The sequence below is a fragment of the Giraffa tippelskirchi genome, chromosome 2, assembly GCF_054371585.1.
Source record: "Giraffa tippelskirchi isolate mGirTip1 chromosome 2, T2T-mGirTip1v1.2.pri, whole genome shotgun sequence".
Taxonomy (NCBI): Eukaryota; Metazoa; Chordata; class Mammalia; order Artiodactyla; family Giraffidae; genus Giraffa; species Giraffa tippelskirchi.
The window spans coordinates 209,958,787-209,983,637 of NC_137276.1; the positions used below are offsets into that span (position 1 = coordinate 209,958,787).

Genomic DNA, 24,851 nt, shown 5'->3' on the forward strand with positions numbered 1-24,851 from the left:
TTTACCAGTTAAGAACAAAACTAAAGCACAAACTGGAAAACAAAACTAAAGCAAAGTGCCAAGTGGGGAATAAAGCAGTGAAAACAAAACTAAATGTTGAGAGGAAAAGAAGGAAAGAAAAGAAAAAATAGATATGCAGAGTTAAATAGAGGTAGATGAAGAAGATTTATTATATACGTTAAAGATTAAGTGCAAGGGGAAAAGACCACTAGGAAAGGCAAACAAAGGCATAAATGTAGAAAAAACATAATAGGTTTAACAAAAAATTAAAAGTTAAAATTATAAAAAGGAGAAGAGGGGAAAAAAATGGAAGGAAAAAGGAAAACTCCACAGAACGGCAAAAGCCTAGTGTAGATGCAGAGGTTTATAGCAACAATAAAAAGTGTGACTGAATATACACATGTACGTATACAACCATAAGCAAAATCAAAACAGTCCAACAAAAATAAAGTATAATATATTGACCCGGCAAACAAAGGAAACCAAAAATTATATCTACCAGAACAAAACTAAAGCACAAACTGGAAAACAAAACTAAAGCAAGGCACCAGTTGGGGAATAAAGCAATGAAAATAAAACTAACAAAATATGTTGAGAGGAAAGGGAAGAAAGAAAAGAAAAAAAGAATAGATATGTAAAGTTAAGTAGATGAAAAAGTTTTATATATGTTAAAGGCTAACTGCACTGGAAAAGGATAAATGTATAATAATAGTAATAGGTTTAACAGAAAAAATAATAGATTTAAAAAATTAAAAGAAAAAAGAAAAAGGAAAGCTCCTCAGAACTGCAGAAGCCCAGTGTAGAGCCAGAAGTTTATAACAACAATAAAAAAATGTGACTGAGAAAAAAAAGAAAAAAAACTCAAAAGCTTAATTAGATTTCATAAAATCGACAACTACAATGGGGGGGGATTAAAAAATTTCAAAAGAATCTACAGAACAAGTCAAAACATAAAAATAATAAATGTTTTTCATTAGTCACTGCTGTCAGTCCTTTCCCTCACTGGGAGTCACAGTCAACCTTACCTCGCTAGGATGCCCTCCAACACTGTGATATCTGGACTTTCTGTGGGGCCAGCTCAGATTCTAATCTGGTCATACTCCTATGTGTTCTTGCCGCCAATGTCCACAGCTATCAGAACTAATGCATTTTCTTTTGTAGGAGCTGTCAATGACCTTTTATATATTCCATAGACACAGAGTCTGCCTAATTGATCGTGTGAATTTCATCTGCAGCATGTACAGCTGGTGGGAAGGTTTTGGGTCTTCCTTAGTCACATTGCTCCTGGGTTTCTATTGTGGTTTTATTTCCACCTCTGCTGTGGGTTATCCACTGAGGTTCGCTCCTGAGGCTGCCCTAGAGGACTTGGGTTTGTCTCTGTGAAGGCCAGGTGTGGAGGTGGTGCAGCTGCTTGGGTTGCAGGGGCTCTGGCAGCACCAGGGGAGTTGGAAGTTAGGGCAGCAGGAAATACAGTGCTCTAGAAGGGTATGGCAACCAGTATTGGCCAATACGCTCCAATATTCTTGCCTGTAGAGCACCCCACCACCACCTCCCTAACAGAGAAGCTTGTCAGGCTACAGTCTACAGGGTTGCAAAGAGTCGGACACTACCAAAGTGACCCTGTGCACATAGATGCAAGACATTTTTCGCCTGTGGCAGCTCTGCCCCAGTGACAGTTGAGCATAAAGGTGGCGCAGCTGCCTTGCTTGCAGGAACCCTGGCAGTGCCAAGTATACAGGGACACGAACTGCCTCCTCCGCAGGAGTTACGGCCCTATCAGAGTCTTTTTTCGAGCCTCTTGTAGCTGGCGATCAGAATACCCTTTGGCCAGTCTTGCTTCACAGCTCCGCCCATTCAGGCACTTAGAGGGCTACCTTGCCTTGGGTCCTTCTCTGTTCGGTGTGTCAGGCACATAGAGGCCCCCTCTCCCGCCCCGGGTCCTACTCTGTAAATCAGCGGGTCGGGCACTTAAAGGGACCACTGGGTGGGGTCCTACTGTGTAGGTTCAGCACATCAATCACTTAAAGGAGCACCCTGGGTGGGGTCCTACTCTGTAGTTCAGTGTGTCAGGCGTTTGATGGATCACCATCTGTATTGATCAGCTGCCAGTGCTGGTGTGTGGGGGGAAAGAGGCTGTGGTGATGGCTCTACTCCCTACATGTGACTCAGCAGTATCGCCTTGCTTCCATCTCTGCCCAACTTCCCTCCACAGGCATTTCCCCCCCCCCAATCTCCTCCCTCACATCCCCTTTACCCGTGTCTCCGCAGTCAGCAGCAGCCCTCACTCTGGGATTGTTCCACAGTCCCTAAACTCCAGCTCCCAGCTGCGACACTGCACCTTCCAGGGGATCTACATCCCAGTCCCGGGTATGTATGGCTGCGGCAAGGACTGTCTGATTCTCATTCCATTTAGGCTGCCACAGATCAGCTGTTTCACTCTCAGCCTAAAATGTTTCTCCTCTGACTCAGACAATTGCCCTGATGTGGGGAATCTGACCCCTGCTTCAGTTCCCCCACCCATGGAGGGCAAGTCCCGTCCTACTAACACTCCTGTTTTTCCCCCTGGTTCCTTCGTCCTACCAAGTTTTGCGTGGGTCTATATATTCTTTTCCACTTGTCAGACAGTCCTGTTCTCACTCAGCTCGTGTTCCGCATGCACTTCTGTGTCTGAAGGTGTATTCCTGATGTATCCATGGAGAGAGATGTACTCCACGTCCACCTACTCCTCCGCCATATTGTTCCCAGCCTACCTCTCTCTCATTTTCTAATTTCCACTCCACAATTAATCTCTCTCCCCAATTCGCCTGTATTGATTATTTCTTATATATGCTTCTAGATAAATAAGACTGATAGTACTCATCCATATGTTATAATTTAAATAAAAATAGAAGTTTCTTCTTTTGATCTTTTTTATCATCTTTTTCATGTAATGTGGTGGATGATTAGTCATGTCATGATTTGTAGATTTTTCGTAGGTACATTTCCCGTTGAACTTACCAAAGTTTATTTAAACACTTTTTTAGAGCAGGGCATTCTCATTTTTTCCTTGTTATGACAAACAAGGATGAATCTAGTTTTGGATCTGGCCACCGTAAAGTCTGATAGGATTAGTATCTCAATCCTTATAACTTACTCATGGCCTAAGTTAGGAAGCTCTGTCCCACCTGAGCTGTTACTGGCGAAGGCTTTATGGTCAGATGCGTGGATTTAAATCCTAGCTTTATCACTTAATAATTGTGTGATTTTAGGCAAATTACTGAAATTATCATGGCCAGTTTTTCAATTTATAAATGAGAAGTTATGTTGAGAATTAAATGAGATAGTTCATGTTAGACATCACTGGACAGTGTCTGTCACATAAAGAATGCTCACAAATTGTAACTTATTAAACGCCATATTGCGGTTTTTCATGCTGGGTATTAGGATCACTTCCAGTATTTTTGAGAATGTTCTTGTACATATTAGGTTGGTGCAAAAGTAGTTGCGGTTTTGCATTGTTGAACTTTGCCATTTGATGTGCATTCTTAAATGCGACTATGTTGTACATCATTTTAATGCACATTTCTTGCTTTATGTTTTTTGCTAGTGACATTACTTGCTGTTTATTTTATATGTATTTTAGACTGTAGAAATGATATTAGACAAAAAGCAGATTCAAACTATTTGCTTATTCAAGTTCAAAATGGGTCATAAAGCAGTAGAGACATCTCGCAACATCAGCAATGCATTTGGCCTGGAAACTGCTGACGAATGTACAGTGCAGTGGTGGTTCAAGAAGTTTTGTCTAGGAGATGAGAGCCTTGAAGACGAGGAATTCAGCGGCAGCCATTGGTTGTTGACAGTGGCCAGTTGAGAGCCATCAATGAAGCTGATCCTGTTACAACTACACAAGAAATTGCCCAAGAGCACATCAACCATCCAGTGGTCGTTTGGCATTTGAAGCAAATTGGAAAGGTGAAAAAGCTCAATAAGCGGTGCCTTATGAGCTGACCACAAATCAAAAAACTCATTTTGATGTGTTATCACCTCTTATTCTATGCAACAGTAACAAACCATTTCTAATCAGTTTGTGACGTGCGATGAAAATTGGATTTTATAAGACAACTGCAATGACCAGCTCTGTGGCTGGACTGAGAAGAAGCTCCAAAGCACTACCCAAAGCCATACTTGAATCAAAAAAAGATCATGGTCACTGTTTGGTGGTCTGCTGCTGCTGTGATTCACCTCAACTTTCTGAATCCTGGTGAAACCATTACATCTGAGAAGAATGCTCAGCAAATCAATGAGATGCACCAAAAACTGCAACACCTGTAGACCACATTGATCAATAGAAAGGGTCCAGTTCTTCTTCATGACAACCGCGTGTCATGCACAGCCAATGCTTCAGAAGTTGAATAATTTGGGCTATGAAGTTTTGCTTCATCTGCCATATTCACCAGACCTCTCGCCAACCGAGTACCACTTCTTCAAGCATCTCAACAACTTTATGAAGGGAAAATGCTTCCACAACCAGCAGGAGGCGAAAGATGCTTTCCAAGCGTTTGTGGAATCCTGAAACACAGATTTTTATCCTACAGGAGTAAACAAACATTTCTCATTGGCAAAAATGTGTTGATTGTAATGGTTCCTATTTTGATTAATAAAGATGTGTTTGAGCCTAGTTATAATGATTTAAAATTCAGAATCTAAAACCATAATTACTTTTGCACCAACCTAAATATATTATTGAAAATTCAAGTGAACATAACATAATAGATTGGCCCAGTCAAAATATTTATGAATTTTAACTCACTTGTTCAATTTAAATACATAAATATATTTTAATAAAATAATAAAAATACTTTTAAGTTGGCTTCAAATATCTATAATAGTTTGTACTTTCGTTGATCGTTAGCTGACAAAATGATATGAAAAGGCTAATAACGTTATTTTATGTATCTCTGATCTTTAGTGAGACTTAGTATCTTTCTGAAATTTTTTATCTGTTGGTATTTCTTATGTTCGCTGACTATCCATTTTTGTACATTTTATAGAGGGTTTTTTCCCCTTTTAAGTTAAATGAGCATTTGATCTAAGAAATTTGAATCATCTATAAATCTGCAAATTATATCTTGTGGTATCTTAACTATACCTATTTTTTTAATCTTATAAAATATAGCAATATTTCCTTTATGGATTTGAGAGTGTATGATCTCTTCCAAAATTATGCTTATCTTTAATTCTGTCACTTTTTTTTTGTTTGCTTGAATCCCACATATAAGATTTCAGTTTTTTCCAAATAGAGAAATATCTAGATAGTCCAAACATAATATGATTTATGTCATGTTGACTAATGCATTCTTCGCACACAGACTTAAAATACTATCTTTATCATATAGTATTAAGTATCATTTATAAGTGGGTTCTTTTGGGTCTCTTTTGCACATTATACCTATTTACATTATGTACCATCATTATGTACCATTTGAAATATATTTTCACATTTTGTAGGAGAAACACCTTTTAATTTTATAAATGGAAAGTTTGTCAGGTTTCATTTTTCCTGGTTTGATAATTTTTAATTGCCACCTATAGTCTCAAATCCTTTCAGAATTTGATTGTACCTCATATTATTACAGTGAGGTGGATAATTATATTTCTCAGTATTATATTTCTCAGTCTTCTCAGAAAGGAACAAGATATGCCTCTTCACTTTTTTGGCCCTCTCTTAGGTTCTTAAGTAAGCTTTTATTATTTAACTTCAGCATGGTCTTATACCTTCTTTTTTAATCTAATCTTAGACGTGTAGAAATTTTTTCTGTGAATTGAGTTACCTATCCTCAATAACAAATTATTGGTAGAGTATCTTGTAGGAAAGCTAATTACTTGTATTTATTCATATAGTATCAAATTACCTTATTACTTTATTTTTTCTAATAGTTTTCCAGTGGATTTTCTTGATTATTTCAGTAAACTGCCTCCTAGTAATTATCTCATTTGTTGTTGTTGTTTAGTCACTAAGTCCTGTCCGACTCTTGCGAAACCTTTGGACTGTAGCCCGCCAGGCTCCTCTGTCCATGGGATTCCCCAGGCGAGAATACTGGAGTGAGTTGTTGTTTCCTACTGTAGGGCGTCTTCTTGACCCAGGGATCATTTAATCCCTGTCTCTTGCATTGGTGGGCAGATTCTTTACCACTGAGACACCAGGGAAGCCCCAGTTATCTCATTACCAGGATGATTTTGGTTATACTTTTTTCTTGTTTCATTTCTGAAATATATTCAGGCTTTTAGAATATAGTTAAATAATAAAATAATGGTGATACACTCCTTTGCTTAGTTCCTGAGTTTAATGTGAATGTTTGTAAATGTTTTATTATTAAATAGGATGAGTAGTGTTGGTTTTTAATAGCTCCTCTCTTACAGATTTAAAAATAAAGACATTTCTTAAATTTACAGTTAAAGAGTTTTATTTTAAGCTGATTGATATTGGAATTTAGGCATTTTTTTTTAAATGCCTCTATTAGAGATTCTGCACAAATTTCTTCTTAATGCTTAATAGTTGCAAAGGAAGGATCTTAGCATTGATCTATCTTCTTTTTAAATCATTGTAAACACTATCTTTTCTTATATATTCTTTATGTATACAAGGAAGTTTATCAAAATTAGATGTCAGTCTGGGCATCTATGTTCATATGCAAAATTAGCCTTTTTAAAAAATGTGTCAATTTTTTATAGTAAGATTATACTAGTTTTATATAATATGAAAGAAATTTTCCCCGTTTTTAATGTTCGGAGCAGTTTAGATATAGGTCATCCGGTGCTTGAAGATTTGCTGTAACAGCACAACTCTAATACAAAATGAGCCTAATTCCTTTATTGGGTATAGATTGTAGGCAGCCTTTTCAGTTATCTGTAGTTTTGCTGGGTCTCTTCAGTTTTTCTGCTTCGTAAAGTAATTCTGGTAACTTATATTTTCCTAGATGATCTGTTTAATAAAGATGTTATAGTTTATTGGCATAAATTATATGTATTCTTTTATAAATTTTAAAACTTTTTCCTATATTTTTGGTATTACCACCTTCCTGATTTCTAATGTTGTTTTTCTCCCATTTTTTGGTCTTCTATTCAGATTTTTGGAAAGAAAAAGCCTTTTGTGGTCTTTATCTAATTGCCACATTATTTTCTTTTTTCTACTTTATTTTGTTTTATTTTCTTTTTCTAGCTTCTTGAAATAAATGTTATTTTATATTGCTTAAGTTGAAATTTTCCTTGTACCAATCTGGCTGTGTCATTTAGGTTTTGAGATTTCATATTCCCAATGTTATTATAATATTGATTCCTTTGGTCCAAGAATAGTTTATAGAAGAATACTTTTAAACTCCTAAGTGTTTAGTTTGGGTGTTACCTTTAATTCCTATTTATATAACATATGGTCAAAGAATATAACCCATATGATTCTGATCCTCTGGAATTTGAAGTAGATTTTCTGTATCTCTTAGTACACTATCAATTTTTAAAATAAAATGATATATTTAGCTTTCTGAATTTTACTCTAGCTAATCTTGCCTTTGATCTTACTGCCTCCAGAGTATACTATATATTTGTATATTTGGTATTTTAAATAGTCTGTGAAAGTGAAAGTCACTCAGTTGTGTCCAACTCTTTGTGACCCCATGGACTATACAGTCCATGGAATTCTCCAGGCCCGAATGCTGTAGTGGGTAGCCTTTCCCTTCTTCAGGGGATCTTCCCAACCTAGAGATTGAACCCAGGTCTAAGGCGGATTCTTTACCAGCTGAGCCACAAGGGAAGCCCAGATATAACTTCTATAAGAAGTAATACATGTAGAGTATGTTTTATCATATGATTCAGAAAAGTAGAAAAAAGTCAAACTAGAAATTGTTTGGAAGAAGATTTCAAAAAGCAGATTTTAACCAGTCTCATTGAATGGATCATGTGTGGCTTGATGGGAAATGGTCAAGGACATCATCCAAGTAGAGAACTTAAGAAACAAAGGTTGTGCATGCATTTGTGAGGAGTGGAGCTTGATCTGAATAGAGGAATAAAAGGAAATAAGACCTTATAGGTAACGTTGAGCCTGATTAGCAGGACCCCATTAAATTTTAACTGTAAATTGTGTAGAGATCTCCTGAATATACCAGCGTGGAACACTTCATTGAAAATTTGAAAGGAATATATATGATGCAGTATATTTTGAAAGTCAGAAAACTTTTTGAGAAGGAAGTTGATAAAAAAACATTCATTGATAATTTATGCTAATAAAATTTAGTATTTTTGTGTTTGAAAAATTGCTCTAGAAATTTGGAAGTGCCTTTCTACCTCTACTGGTTTAATAAAACACCTATAAATTGTTAGATTGGCATTTACTCATTATAATTAGGAGAATCATAAGTAGAGCAAAATCAAGAGGTAAACATCATCTTAAAGCTGACAGATAATGTAACTCTCTAATAGAAATCTGTTTACTATTTATAAAAAAAAAAATCACAGCCTGCATTTTGAAGGGAGGTGGGAGAATGGATAGTCATTTAGTATTATAATGTCTTGTATCTAAACCTATATTATTATTTGAGAGAGAATTTTATTTTGGTCATACCAATTTCAGCCAAAAGCATGACATCTGAAATATTTAAATACACAAAAACCTTCCAATAGCCTATGGCAGTCATTGTCTAAATGGCCATAACAAGGAAGAACAATTACTTTTTGTTTTACACTTACTCTCAAATTCAGTATAGTGTAGTTATTAAATGACCATGTGCCTTTTTTTCAAATTGGAGAATTTTTAAATTTCAAATCGGAAAGATTAAAGAGTTTGTAAGCAAAGCATGCAGTAAAGTGAGTCATGATAGACTTACATGACAAATACAGTTAATTTTCATGGCTGCTTTTTAGCACAGCAATAAAACTTTAGAATGGCATATGTATGTCTAAAATAAAGTTGGAATAATTTATTTTAGCTATAGAGTAATTATCTTATGCTATTTATAATGCTAATCTGTATAGAAAGGACTTATTAGCCCCCCCCTTATTGAAGTTTAAAAACATATAACTAGAATGTTCCATTTACTGTTTTTCAGGTACATTTTCTCACTTCTGTAAAATACAGCCAAATAGGTGATAGTATCTGGATGGCCAAGAATTGCTTAGGAAACGCATGCAAAAAAACCCTTTCCAATAGAATGGACTTTTTGTAACATATTTTGCACGTAGCTCCAAATGTCCTATGGTTAGTAGAAAATAATTTAGATATGGTGTCTAATATAAATGAATATTTTAATTAAAGTGTTATCTTTAATTATATGGACTTCTTACATATGGCAGTACTTGATATATATCTCTATACGTATTTCTCTGAGCAAATATTTTTCAAATCATTTGCTTATGTGTGAGAACACACATTAGTATTTATTATTTCTCAAAATAGTAGTTGCTAATAAAGAACAGGTAAGCTCAGTATCAAGGTAGTAATAGTGATAGTGTTCATTGATAAACATTACACTGGTGAAATTCAGATATTTTTGAAACAAAAATTTATAGTGAAAAAAAAGCCTTACTTTTTCATCCCTTATTTATAAGCTCTACAGTTAAAGTTAATTGTGATGGTATTATTATCATCAATTTAAGAGCCAGCCATTTTCTTTCAGATATGAATATTCTAGGGACCTACAGCTCAACCCTAGAATTTTAGATATTAGAGTTGTATTTCAAATGGAGCATAGATTAGGAGATATAGCTAGTATCTCAGTCTTCTGATGCCTCTGAATAGACTTTGACCAAACTCTGATAGGTTTTGCAAAATAACTCATGGTAAGCTTAGATGTATTTAAACTATGGAATATTGGACAGTGTTCTTAGATATACATTTTTTGTAATACTTTAAAAGGAAAAAAGCATATTTGAATATAAGGATAATTATAATATTGAAGGATGTGAATTATTATAATTAACTAAGATTGGCATTTTGTTGTATTTTCTAGGCAATTAAATTGGAATATTCAAGGTTGGTTAAATTGGCCCAAGAAGATACCCCACCAGAAACAGACTATCGTTTACATCATGTAATAGTGTACTTTATCCAAAATCAGGCTCCAAAGAAAATCATTGAGAAAACATTGCTAGAACAATTTGCTGATAGAAATTTGAGTTTTGATGAAAGGTAATTTGAAAATACAAAATGTTAAGTATTTTATTCCCATGCTCAAATTGCCCGTGTTGTTTTTATAGCTCCAAATGCAATTTTTGAATATGTATTTTACAAATAGATGTATTTCAGTAAGTGCTGCACAAAATTTGACTTCACTTAATTTGACTTCACTTAATTCAGTTGCTTTGTAATTTGTTATTTATAATCATGACTTTTAAAAGTTTAACCCCAAAATAATTTAGATCATTTTATTACATTTTAATAGTGAACTGAGGTACTGAGATAAGCAATAGAAAGATACACAGAAGAGTATAATATAATTTTCACTGGCCTTTGGGGACTGAAATTCCAGAAAAATAAAGAATTTCTGAACCTCTGCACTATGGATGTTTTGGTCCAGATAGTTTGTTTTGTTCTGGGTATGGGGGCTATCCTATAATTTGTAAGTAATGTTCCTGGCCTCTACCCATTAAATGCCAGTAGTACCCCATAAGTGGTGACAACCCAAAATGTCACAGATACTGCCAAATACCCCCAGTGGGAGCAGAATCATCCTTTTTTGAGAACAGTTGGGGAAAGTAATTAATATACACAAAGTAATTAAACATCTTCTGACTTAAAGAGAAGGCTTCGAATGGTTAAATGAATTTTGGTTTACCAACAAGTTTTTTCTTAGAAGTTCCTATAAAACTGTTTACTAATGTTTAAAATTTAATCCAGTTAGAATAAATACTGTTAAAAAAAAAAAAAACAAAACATTCAGCTATTAGATGAACACCCAAAGTATTGAAGAGTTTTAAAATGTAGAAACATTTATACTATCTTGGAGTTCATGGTAAACACAGTTTAATTCTGAAGTAAATGATTATCCTTTCATGAATGTCTTGAAAATACTGAATTCAAAATAAGTGTAGTAGAAAAGAGTGTGATGGAAAACAAAGCATCTAGGATTAATTTCTGCCTCATCATGTATCTGCTGTGAAATTTAGGATTAAGGGAAATAATGCAAGTAAATGGTTTTGAGCACTATCTGGTAAAAACTCGGTAAGTATTGGCTATGACTATTTTTATTAGTAATAATGTTGACATCACTTATTTTGTTAAATATAAATGAAGAACTCAGAAATTATGACCTTCTTTTATCTGGGCTGTTAGTGTACTGTGTTCCAATGAGTGTATGCTATTGAATTTGGGGAAGATATTAATGAAGTACTCACATTAACTTTTCAATCTTCTGCAATTAGTAGCCCTGGCAAGTAAAAATAGTTTTTTTTGAGAAATCTAATTTCTCTTGTGCTTGAAATACAGAGTAAACTGTCTATGATAACTATAAATATACTTTGGGGAGATTTCTTTAGCAGTGGTTCTGATCATAAAATCTGTTGAAATGTTGCCATTCCTATCTGAAAGGATAGGCACATTTTGGATATCTTTTTACTATTTATGAATAATATTATTTGGGGGAAGTGAGGTTTTGTGTCTCTGGAGCTTGCTTAATAGAGATACATTATCAATTTTTTTAAAAACTTTCTTTTTTCATGTTTTTTAATAGAACATAATTTTAAATTCATATGTAAATATATCATGGTGAATTAGAATTATTGCTTTTGTCTTCTTTATATACTTAGTAAATATCCAGTATTGCCCAAAAAACCACATTTTTCCCTTAAGTTATTTGAAATTTGTTTTCTCAAAAATATTGCACAGTGATAGTGGATTTCATTTTCGTATGTGTTGAGTAGTTTAATTTTGTATAAAACACATTTTTTTAAGTTTTTATGGATTTTGCTTTAGAATTTTTTTTTTTATTTGAAGGTGTCACAACATAATGAAAGTTGCTCAAGCCAAAATTGAAATGATAAAACCTGAAGAAGTAAACATGGAGGAGTATGAGGTAATGTGCCTTTTGAGAGGTTGAACTGTAAATTGAGGAATTCCTTAGTTCAGTAATCTTTCATTTCAGCATAGCTAATAATCACTTGAGAAAATTCATCATGAAGGGGGGTGAACTAACCTGTCTGAAGTTATCATAGCTTCATGTCACAACTTGGTTAGCAGAACCTCCATTCTTAAATGCTGTATTACAGTGAAGCCATGCTATACGTTTTCTTTGCTTCATATATATATATTTTGAGGGGAAGTTAAAAATTTGCTTCAGTCATTGTATGCCTTGTGTATTTGTCATTATTGGACAGTGTTGTATGAGAGAGAGCACGCATGTGAGCATTGGTATTGTGTTTGTGGTAGTTTTTGTGCACAAAATTCTCTTTGTGTTAACTTTGGCTTTAAAATTAAGTTACCAATTCAAACACCTAGTATTTTGTCAAATTTTTAAGTTTAACTTTCTACATTGTTTTTCCAAAAATTTTTACATGAATAAATTTTAACTTACATTCATGAGTGCCTTTGATTAGTGATTGGTCGGGTTTGCAAACCTGATTACTTTATATTCCCTTAAACAATTAGTATAATTCACTACATTTTAACAGATAAAAGGAAGGATACAGAAAAACATTCATTTTTGATCAAAACTCTTAGCTAACCTGGAACACTTTAGTCTGCTGAAGAGTGTCTTGAAAAACAAAAACTAACAGAACTACCATAAAAGTCATATTGAAATCTGAAAATTGAAAACTTTCCTTGTGTGATCAAGAAAAAGACAGGGCTGTATGCGAGTTCTATTCAATGCTGTACTGGAAGTTTAAGCAGTACAGTAAGGCAATAAAAATAAAGCAAAAGGTAAGAAATTGCAAAAGAAGAAACAAAGCTCTCATTATTTGCAGATGTTTTATATCTAGAAAAGAAAAAGCTACAGATAAATTTATTGGCAATAAATAAAGATAATAAGAGAGCTTTGTAAAATACAAATCTATGTCAAATATCAGTTTTATTTCTTTATACCAGTAGCAAGTATTCAGATAGAAATTCTTTAAAATGACACCATTTTAGATAATATCCAAAATGATGGTGTACCTGAAAGCAAATTTAATAAAAGATGTGCATAATTTTAGGAGATGTTATAAAGAAAACCTAAGTAAATGGATGTATGTATTGTGTTTGGAAAACTTGGTGTTGTAAAGATGTCAGTTTTCCACAGAATGGTTTATTGAAACTGTTCAGTTTCTAACAAACTTCTAGCAAGTTGTTTTATGGAGCTTAATAAGCTGATTAAAAAATGTTTTGGAAATGCAAACATTCTAGTCTCAGCATTCTTGTAAAACAAGGTAGGAAGGCTATTTTCACTTGAAATCAATATAAACTATCTTAACTGTTATACTTTATAATAATATTATCATAAGAAAGGATAAATTTGAATTATAAGGCAAAATAGAAAATCTGGGAACATAGCCACAAAAAAAATGGACACATAATACATGGCAGAGATACAGGCAAATTGGTTGCTAATTCTGCCCTTGTCTCCCAAGATTCAAGTTAACATGGGACTTGATTTTAATTGTTATTTGCTTCTGCAGTCCCTCCACCAGTTTGCTTCATCAGATTGGATTCTGCATATTTTTATTCTGAAAATTTCTCATTATTTTTTCTAATTGCAGAGCCATTAAATCTTACAGGTATTTACATGACATGTTTTTGGATTTTGTATATCCCACATATCTTTGTCTTGCTCTGAGTCACACATCAGTAATCCTCGGCCTGCAAACCAAATCCAGCTCATCACCTGCTTTTATAAATAAAGTTTTATTGGAACACAAGCCATTTGTTTAGATATTGACTTATAAACACTTTCACACTACAACTGCAGAGTTGAGTAACTACAACAGAGACTGCATGGCCTGCAAAGCCTTAACTATTTATTGTCTAACCCTTTAAAGAAGAAGTTTACCTACTGAAAACTTCTGAGGTGAATCTAATGATAACAGAGTGGCAATTTGAATACTTCCCCCAGAAAAGCTAACTTTATGCTTAGAGATAAATTTTACCTTTGTTTGTTATTAATGTCTTCTATCCCTGGTGGCTCAGTTGGTAAAGAAATCTGCCTGCAATGCAGGAGATCCGGATTTGATCGCTGGGTCAGGAAGATCCCCTGGAGAAGGGAATGGCAACCCACTCCAGTATTCTTGCCTGGAGAATTCCATGGATAGAGAAGCCTGGTGGGTTACAGTCCATGGGGTTGCAAAGAGTCATACAGGACTGAGTGACTAACACTGCCACTTTCAATAGTATGAAAATTTTGCCTTTTTAAATTAAAATGATTTATATTCAAGGAGAATATATCAATAGTTGGCTAGTAACTGGCCTATATGTATCTTACTTTCATTATTTACAATAATGTGTATAAAAGCTTTCACACTTTTATCATCACTATCTCTTTTAGGGTAATCCTATATTGAATTTTAGTTATGATTTTCCTTGAATCAATTTCTATTAAGTAAGTTAAAAAAATCTTGATTTTTTTAAAAAATTGTTTTATAGAGTTGTAGATTGTGAGTTCTGAATCATTTTGTTATATGACATGCTCAATAATTATGGGTGTTTTGGAGAGGAGCTGTGAAATGCTTCTGTCTTTTTCACCATGTCTCAGTTGAAAAGACTGCTTAGCAACCACATTTAAAATTTATCACAAATTTTGCAAAATTAAAAGGTTAAGTTTAATACAACATTTTTATTTTTCTTTCAGTTCCTTAAAACTCTGTTTCAAATAATAGTCTTCGAGCTTTGATTCCTATTAGTTAGCTTCATTTACCTTCTACATTCAATGTGATGTAGGTCTATAATAATATTTTTTTAAATGTAGTGTTGTTGCTTTACATTATATTAGTTTCAGTGTACAGCATAGTTGTTCAGTATGTTTACAGATAATATTCTATTAAAAGGTATTACAAGATAATAGCTATAATTCCCTGTGCTGTACAATAGGTCTTTGTTGCTTATCTATTTCATACATACTTGACATTTTCTGATTCTGTACTTGGACTGTGCTCCTCCTCCTTTTCCTCTCCCCATGGGTAACACTGTGGAGGTTCCTCAAAAACATGAAAATAACCCATCAATTCTCTCCTGGTATATGTCTGGAAAAAAATTGAAAACAGAAATTTGAAAAGATATATGCACCCCAAATATTCTCTGATAATATCTTAATAAACTTTTACACTGAAGAATTTTTGAGAGACAAATGGCCTACCTGTTGATCATCTTGCCTTTTATTTCTGCTATCTTCTAGTGAGGTGGTTTAATTTCTCTCATCAGTGTCTTCAATTTTTACCTTTATTTTTACACTGACAGGTTTGTATGTAAGAAATTAAAGTCTTGATTTAGGTCTAGTTTATCTTCAATTTTGAACTCTGCTTCTGTTAGTTCAAGTAGTTATCATAAAATGTATTTATAAGTAGTTTTCATTGTAGTTTTAATATCTATATACTTTTAATATTCTTTCACCTACAGGAGTGGCATCAGGATTATAGAAAATTCAGAGAAACAACCATGTATCTGATTATTGGGCTAGAAAATTTTCAAAGAGAAAGGTAAGGCAAAATGGACACACATGATAAGAAAAGCTTAATTCTTGTATTCTATTCAGATGTGACCTCATCTCTCAAAAAGATTTTATTCACAATATATATTTTCAATAAACTTTATTTTACAACTATCTTAAATTTACAATTGCAAATTGCAAAGTTAATACAAAGAATCCCCATATACCCCATATGCAGTATATTTTCCATTTAAAATTAAATTTGTAAAGTTAGCATTATTTTCATTGATTTTATCAGCTCTCAGACACTACAGTTGAAGTTTAGAATGAAATAGGATTAGATTGAAGCCTAGATTTGCTAGGGACCAAAGCAGCTGGTTTTCCTTCCCTGGGCTTCCCTTGTGGCTTAGCTGGTAAAGAATCCGCCTGCACTGCAGGAGACCTGGGTTCGATCCCTGGGTTGAGAAGATCCCCTGGAGAAGGAAAAGGCTACCCACTCCATTATTATGCCCTGGAGAATTCCATGGACTACAGAGTCCATGGGGTCGCAAAGAGTCAGACATGACTGAGCAACTTTCACGTTCACTTTCAAAGCAGCTGGTAGCCAGCAAATGGAATTCTTTGTATTCTCCAACATCCACCTTCCTGTCACTAGCCTTTTTCCTGTTCTTTCTGAGTTTAATCTTGATTGCAAATTAGAGAATGTTTCTAATGTGTCTCTTTTTATGAAATTCCAGGTACTGTAAAAAATATATCTTTAGAAAACTGATCACTTGCCTTCTAAATATTGTAGCTGTAAATATTTTAGATAACTTCTCATACAAATTACAGGTGATTTTAAAGGAATTTCTACTTACCAAATTGTTATTGTTACTGAGAAGAAAGGCGGCATATTGATTTACTGAGCACTATAGATTATTAACTAATTGCATTTATTTATTATCCATGTATTTAATTCATATCCTTTAACATTAATTTACTTGACTAGGGATTTTTTAAGTGCCATGTTTAAAATATACTGTAATAGTGCCATCAAGTAAAAAGGGTATTGATTTCTTTTTTTTTTTCTTTCCTTTTTTATTGTGTATTTTACCTCCACTGGAAGTAGTAATGCTATTTTTTTAAATGCCAACATGGAGTATTACTTCTAGAGCTATGCTGTACAAGATGGTGGCTAACGAGCCGTGTAGGACAATTTAATTAAAATTTTTAAAACTTTTAAGTTTCTCAGTCATACTAGCCGTATTTCAGATGGCCAGTAGTCACATGTGACTAATGGCTGCTGTTTTGGCCAGCAGAGACACACCACTTCCATTACTGCAGGAAGTTCTATTGAACAGTGCCACTCAGTTCATTGGACCAAGCACAAAGCCATCAAAATCTTAAAAGTTAACACGTAAAAGTAGAAAAGTAAAAAGTAATATTAATACTTGGAGACAAATTATTAAAGACCTAATGATTGTGTACTTTTAAGATAATTCACTTTGGTCAGCTGAAGTAGAAAATATTTTGATCAATAGCTCTCTTTTATAAAATCATATTTTGGCCAACATTTTATTTCTTTAGTAGGAATATTCTAATTTGCTTTAGGATTTTAGAGATTAAGGTTTCTAAGAAAAATATTAATATGTCTTTGCAATAGAATAGAGTGTGTAAAAGGCTTTTCCATTTAACAGATAAAAGAAACTAGGCTCTAAAGTGATACAATAACTTTGCCAAGGTCACACAGCTGACTAGGGCGAGAAGAATTGAAATAAAGGCCTCTGTGTTCTTATATTTAATGAAATAAGAAAAGGACAAAGTGTATTCATTATCTCAGTAAGAACTAAAAAGATGAAACTTTTTTTCTTCCTCTCTGCATTGCTTCTGCATTAGCTTTTCTGAGCTAGCATTTGTTAAAGGACTTTAAATAAATTGTGTTTAAATTTCATAATTTACTTAATCTTAAATATATTCTTGTTGGTAAAATGAATATTCTTAGCATCGCAAATGTTTATTTTAAATTGGAAATATCAGTTAGGAAATTAGTGATTGTGGCAAATAATATTTACGGGATTTTGTAAAAAGAAATGTTAATTATACCACAAATGTAGCAGTTACCATAACTAGCAGTATATAAGATGTTGGCAAAATGCTCTGTCAAACTTTTTTTTTTAATAAAAACAGCACTTGAAAGCTATAAATTGAATATTTATTAGTGGGCTGCTGTTACTTGTATGAGTAGTGAAATGAAATCATGTTTTTAGGAGCCATAATTTTACAGCAGTAAAAATGAAAATTAAAGGCTACCTAGTCTTATTTTATCTTAAATAAGATTTTGGTAACTGGACTGCTGAATTTTATTCTGGTTTACTTGAAATGGAAGCACTTTAAAGGCTGATAAAATGTGGAACATTCTGTGTACTTCACTAGAAAATTGGAATAAGTTCATGGTTTCAGAGCTATTCTCAGAGAGATGACTCAGGTCTAGAAAGCCAGATATGGGTGTCATTCCAGGGAGACCTTTCAACTGGGAACTTAGTAGCTGTAAAAGGAAAGGTAGATGTGCCAGCAGACTAATTCAACTTAGTGGCACAAGACAGCACTTAGTACTATTGTCACTCTCTAAATGAAAAAGCTTTAGCTGAGACTATACCCATATTATTTCAAAATAAGATGTCATGCCCTAAATTTATGCAAAAACAAATCCCTGGGAAAAGCTGTTTTCAAGAAATATTTAAAAGAACATATGTTTAATGAAGTAGTTTCAGGTGTGTAATTTGATTTGTCATGAATGAGTATTTTATTTCCCCATAATTCTACATTTAACATTTGGACTATATAAATGACTTGTTTGTGTCTGAGCACCTGAAATTAACAAACAGTAACAATGATGGGCAGTATTGCTTAAAGAGCTATAAAATATTGTTTCTGTACAGCATTTCACTTCTTAGGATGTTGCATTTTTCAGAATTTGTAAGATATGCTATGAGTAGAAAAATTGGCTCATGGGCAGTGTCTTAAAATATCTTTCATATTTCAGTTATATAGATATATTGTTGTTGTTTTAGTCACTAAGTCAAGTCCGACTCATTTGTGACACCGTGAACTATAGCCCACCAGGCTCCTCTGTCCATGGGATTCCCCAGACAAGAATACTGGAGTGGGTTGCCATGCCCTCCTACAAGGGATCTTCCTGACCCAGGGATCAAACCTGTGTCTCCTTATTGAAGTAGGCCAATTCTTTACCACTGGGCCACCAGGGAAGCCCATACAGATGTACAACTGTTATATATTTGTCCTACAGCATGTTAGAGGAGGAATAATCATTTTAGAGACAAATATAATACTGAAATATTTGTGTCATATTCCCTTTTTAAAACTTAGTTTGAACTTCATAAGGTCTAAAATTATAGCAATATTAAATATTAAGCAAAGGCTTAACCCTGTCTGCCTTTTATGTTAGTGTTTGCTTGTATCCCAGTAGATTTCCCAGATTTGGAAGCATTTTTTCCCTTTCTACTTCTCCCAGCTCCTTTGGATATTCTCCCCTCTGTTAATTTTTCTCAATGACTGTGCCCTCACATAGGGGAAAAAAAAAAACAAACCTAAAAATAGTCATTGACTAAAAATAGTCATTGAATTAATCAAATGATGTTTGTGATAAGCAAAGTAACCTGATCAGTCCCTCAAACAAAATGTCATGGTGTTACTAAAAAAGTAGACTGTTGACTTTCACGTCAGTGTTAATTTTGAATCTAAATGGAAAGAAATAGCAAAGAAGACAGAAGGAACTCTCTGAATTAATCAGTTTGGCCTTTTTTTCCCAGTTTTTTCTAACTTCCTAGCTCAATTTTGTTTGGTTTTTGAGTTTTTCTTTGTTTTAAAACAACTGTCTACTAGCTTCACATGTGGCTGTTGCTCCAGAGATACTCTCAGGCATACAGTGTATCATCAGATGTTTTATTTTAATGTTGATCTGGATAATCAAAATTTAAATGTATACTCAAAATGTTTTGTAATGGTAGTTGTCCTTCTTTTACAAAAATAAAATACTAATGCTGTACTTCTGTTTTTTAAGTTATATAGATTCCTTGCTATTCCTTATCTGTGCTTATCAGAATAACAAAGAACTGTTGTCCAAAGGCCCATACAGAGGACATGATGAAGAACTGATATCACATTATAGAAGAGAATGTTTACTAGTAAGTCGAAGGCACATAGTGTGTGTTTACTCTCTCGGATTGTTTTAGATTGGGCAATTTTTCAGACTCATGTAAATGACTATAAATTCTGATGGAGTAATTGTCATGATGATGTCTGTCTTCTGGGTCTACTTCCTTGAGGTGGGAGAATACACTCAATTCTTTATCCCTTCTTTAAGAATCTTAAGTTTTACAGATGATAAATAATAAATATTCTTAAAATGAGATCAGAATAATTAATTTTTATATGTAGATTTCTTCTCATTCTACCATTCCATTTTTGATGCAGAAGAGGTGCTGAATAGTATGATACATTATCATTATTGTTATTCCAGAAAATGTATAGATTTTTCTGAGTTTTTATAAAGAGTATATTTGGTGTACATAACGTTAAATAATTCATTGTAATACGAAGTTTTTTTCCAATCTAGTCATTGAAATTTTTTCCTCAAGTATTTTTACTGTGTTTGTGCTGAAATATTGTTATGAACTTAAATATTTTCAGCAGTTTTCCCCACCAGTTTACTTTCTGGATATCTGGAATATTTTGGTAATGTTTCTTGACTTTGCTTATCTTTAAGTGTAAACCCACAAATTCCATCTTTATACTTTTTATGATTGGATTTCATTTCGCTATTAACATGACTATAGATTGTGGACCTCTAAGTCATGATTTTTTTTTCTATAAAATACATAAACGTATGCAAGAGTATATCATTTTTGAGCCAATATAGGTTACTTGGTTTACATGTACTTTAAAAAGACTTTCAGTAGGAGTACTGCTGAAATGTTTTCTTTCAGTAGAACTGCATAGTATATGTTAATTGTAGTCTGCATTATGTCTTCAGAATTTTTGAATGGCAATAGTAGAAGCTTGTGATTTTGTTATTTTTCTCTTAGCTGGTATTATTGCATTTGAGTATATTTTAAGACTTTAATTATTGATGGTTTGTATCCATCAAGGATGGTATTCTTAATTTGTTGTTCTTTAGTCACTAAGTCATGTCTGACTCTCTTGTGATCCCATGGACTGTAGCCCGCCAGGCTCCTCTGTCCATGGAATTCTCCAGGCAAGAATACTTGAGTGGGTTGCCATTTCCTTCCCCAGGGGATCTTCCCAATCCAGGGATCAAACCTGCATTTCCTGCATTGGCAGGCAAATTCTTAACCTCTGAGCCACCAGGGAAGCCCATTCTTAATATGATCAGTTTCAAAAGGTTTTTAATCAATGCCCAAGAAGGAAGATCTGAATTATATTCAGGTTCATAATTCATGCATTGAATGAATCAAAGCAATTCTTAATGTAAAACTTTGCAGTGTTAGGATATTGAAATATTTTGGTAAACCTATTTTAAACATAAACACAACTAAAATACTGCCTACCACTATGGTAGACAGTGTTTATATTATGGTAAACAGTGTTTATCCTTTTATGTTAGTAAGCCAGCCGCATTTATTGTTTCACATAGGAATTTAAATGAAGCTTCAAGAGAATTTTAGTATTCTTTTTAGGTGTTTTCTTTTTTCCTTATTTATTTATTTATTTATTTTTTTATATTGAGCATTTACTGAGTATCAGATTCTGAGGGATGCAAAGATAAGACCCATTATTATATCCTAAGAGAATTCAATCTGGTGAGAGATGTATACAAGTAATTTTTATATTTCATAATAAGTATTATGAGAAATATGCAACATAATATGCTTGAAATTGTAGGAGAGAAGCTTAAGAAATAAGATAAACACTGATCTGTATCCTGATGGATATATAGGCTTTATGTGCCTTGTAGAGAAGGGGCAAGAAATTCTAGACAAAGGAATATCATATGAAAAGACATGGAGAGTATACAAGAGAAAATGAAGATAAGTCTATTGTGGCTTAGTTACGAGGAACAAGTTTAGGTGGAAGTGATAAAGCCAACAGTGTTTGTTGATGTCAAACAGTGTAGAAGCTTACGCACCATTCTCATGAGTTGATTGTGAAGTTGGAATAAATCGGGCATGATCAGTTTTGTTTTTAGAAAATAATTCTGGTGGTAGTATACTTGAATATGGACTGGAATGGAGTAAAGATTGAAACAAAGAACCCTAGAAAAGATAGACAGGGAAAAGAGGAAGAGTCTCAACTAAGAGGTACAGTATGAAAGAGAAGCTGTATGAATGGTAAAGGAAATGATTGGTAACTATTAGGTGAGTGGAAAGAAGGAAATAGAAGCATTAAAGCCTCATGACTTACTAGTTCTGTTCTGTCTTTGGCTTTGGGGACTCTTAAGAGGATGAATAAGGCTGGCTTTGGACATAACTATGCTTAAGTTGTTTGTAGGATCTGTATTGATTTAGTGAACATAACATCAAATTTCAGAATAATAATGTCTTTGAATGCAAATTGTAAAAATTACACTATATACTTAAAGGCTTATCTCATTTAATCCTCTTAGCCACTATGTGAGGAAGGTTATATATAGTATGCCATTTTTCATATAAAGAAGGTGAAGCTAGGAAATTAGTTGTTTGCTGACTGTTAGATAATTACTTAGTGGCTGAATTGGACTTTTAGCATAAGCTCTCTACAAAGTCAAGATGAATTGCACAAGAATGTCATAAACCTAAGAAATAATATGATTTTTGTAATTTAAATTCTTCTTAAAATATGAAGATTATTTAAAAATCATACTCTTCATTCTGTTAACATGAGATTTCAGACATAAACATCTTATGGGCAGGTGGGAGGGAGGCTCATGACTGAGGGAATATATGTATTCTTATAGCTGATTCACATACACAACATTGTTAAAGCAGTTATCCTCCAGTTTAAAAAAATGTTTTAAGTCTTATTATACCTGTATCTTTTTTCTGTCTCCCATGTCTGTATTTCTTATCTCATGGATTTCTTTCTTCTATTTAATTAGATGTCAGCATTCTTGGCCTCTGCTCCAGCCTGCCTCTTGTTTTTATAAATGAAGTTTTACTGAAACATAGCCCTGCCCATTCATTTACATATGACTGTCTTGGTGCAATAATGTTAATGTCATTGCAACAAAGACTATATAGCCCTCAGAGCCTAAAATATTTCCTGTCTTGTCCTTTACAGAGAAAATTTTACTGATCCTTGTATTGTAACAGATTGTAAACTCCATGAGAGTTTCCTTATTAGTCATTTGGGTACCCTTGCAACTAAAACAGTTTCTGGCACATGGCATGTACTGAGTAGAATTTTTTGAAGAAATGAATGGTTTAATTGATTACCTTTATATTTTTGTATCAAGAAATATAACAGTCCCTGTTCAGTTGACATTTATGGAAAAGATGAGTTTTTCAAAATTAGTATGGAATCTGAATTTCTTTGCTTTTAAAATTACTTTGAGTGCTTATCATATTTTAGAATTGGGGTAATTCACCTCTGGAGAATTAATTTAAAAATGGTTCCTATAGTGATGATCAAAGTAAAATAAACTGAATATGAAATTTAAAAACATGACAACAGTATTTCTCTCTCTCTTTTTTTTTTTTTGCTTTTGTTTCTGTTGTAACATGCATATCCTTTTCTGAGAAACTTTTCTCGCTCAATAAGCTGAGGTTGCTTTTTCTGATTTCCATTTGTTCTATTACTGTTTGCAAAAACATGCTTATTATGTTACCTTCATTATTCACACTCTATTTTTATTTAATTGAAAAGGAAACAAACCTGTTTTTTTTTTCTCTCTCTCTCTCATTGCATTAAGAAATTAAATGAGCAAGCTGCAGAACTGTTTGAATCTGGAGAGGATAGAGAAGTAAACAATGGTCTGATTATCATGAATGAATTTATTGTCCCATTTTTGCCCCTGTTATTGGTGGATGAAATGGAAGAGAAAGACATACTTGCTGTGGAAGATATGAGAAATCGATGGTGTTCCTATCTTGGACAAGAAATGGAATGTAAGTTGAAACAATGCTAGTGGATTCCTGAGTTGTTGGGATTAAAGCTGTTAGAATTAGATGTTATTATCATTTTTATATTCTGTGACATTGTTACATTCACATGATTTTTTTTTTCTTGTTTACAAACTAAGCTGTACATATTGCTGTTGCCATTCATGTTTTACTTCTTCCTCCTAAATGGCAATGATTTTGCATGCTTTGAAATGAAACATCAGCTGCCTACTCTAAATTAATAAATTTTGTTGAAGATAATTTTTCTCCCTGTCAGTGTTTACTTACATCTGATTGTATTTGCAGCAAACCTCCAAGAGAAGCTGACAGATTTTCTGCCAAAGCTGCTTGATTGTTCTACGGAGATTAAAGGTTTCCATGAGCCGCCGAAATTACCTCCGTACTCCACACATGAACTCTGTGAGCGATTTGCCCGAATCATGCTGTCCCTCAGTCGAACTCCTGCTGATGGAAGATAAACTGCACATACTCTCCCTGAACACACTGTATAAACGTTTTTTTAGTTCTTAGCCCTTGCCTTCCTTTCACAGGGTTTGCTTGTTGCTGCTATAATTTTTAACTTTTTATTTTAATAACTACAAAAGACAAATTGACTCTGCAGACTTTAGCCAGACTGCAAACAATAAAGCTGAGAATCGCATGGCACTCAGACTTTGTTTTAACCAGAACTGATGTATGATTACCAATCCAATTGATTTTATTATGGCAAAACCATGCTTTTGCCACTTTTCTGTTACAGTATTACTTTGCTTTTATCTTTTCTTGATCTACAGCTTTCCATTCAGTCTAGATCCTCCGTGACTATAGCCATTTAAGTGTTCAGCACTGTGTACAATACATAATATTTGGTAGCTTGTAAATGAAATTAAAGAATAAAGTTTTATTTATGGCTACCTATGTGTTTGTAAGCAGGTATATTATATATTAGTGTATTTTTTTAGTTTATATAAATGAATTTTTTCCTGGGAATTGTTTATGGGTGATTAACAGATTAATACAGACCTTTAATTTTGCTCTAATGTTAGCACATTAGAAATTTACTGAATATTTGATACTTAAATATTATATCTATATTTTTGACTAAGTTGTTATACTTAGTATGGCACCTAAACCTGTTTTGAATTCAAATCAGGTTTTAACTGAAGTGAGCGGC

The 24,851-nt window shown here is 33.5% G+C and overlaps 1 protein-coding gene across 50 annotated transcripts in view; it reads left to right on the forward strand.

Moving 5' to 3' along the window:
* The window catches only part of USP25 (ubiquitin specific peptidase 25), a 153,066-nt gene extending 128,471 nt beyond the window's left edge, over nucleotides 1-24,595 (forward strand). For 49 of the 50 annotated variants that reach the window (XM_081572643.1, XM_081572651.1, XM_081572655.1 and 46 more), the window contains 6 exons: nucleotides 9,981-10,159; nucleotides 11,963-12,041; nucleotides 15,551-15,630; nucleotides 19,642-19,765; nucleotides 23,488-23,683; nucleotides 23,984-24,595. In XM_081572643.1, the coding sequence (XP_081428769.1) occupies nucleotides 9,981-10,159; nucleotides 11,963-12,041; nucleotides 15,551-15,630; nucleotides 19,642-19,765; nucleotides 23,488-23,683; nucleotides 23,984-24,156 (831 nt within the window). In that variant the 3' untranslated portion in view covers nucleotides 24,157-24,595. Of the gene's footprint in view, nucleotides 1-9,980; nucleotides 10,185-11,941; nucleotides 12,042-15,550; nucleotides 15,631-19,641; nucleotides 19,766-23,487; nucleotides 23,684-23,983 lie in introns of all 50 variants that reach the window. The other variant, XR_014077593.1, reaches the window with a different exon arrangement.
* Nucleotides 24,596-24,851: the final 256 nt, after the last annotated feature.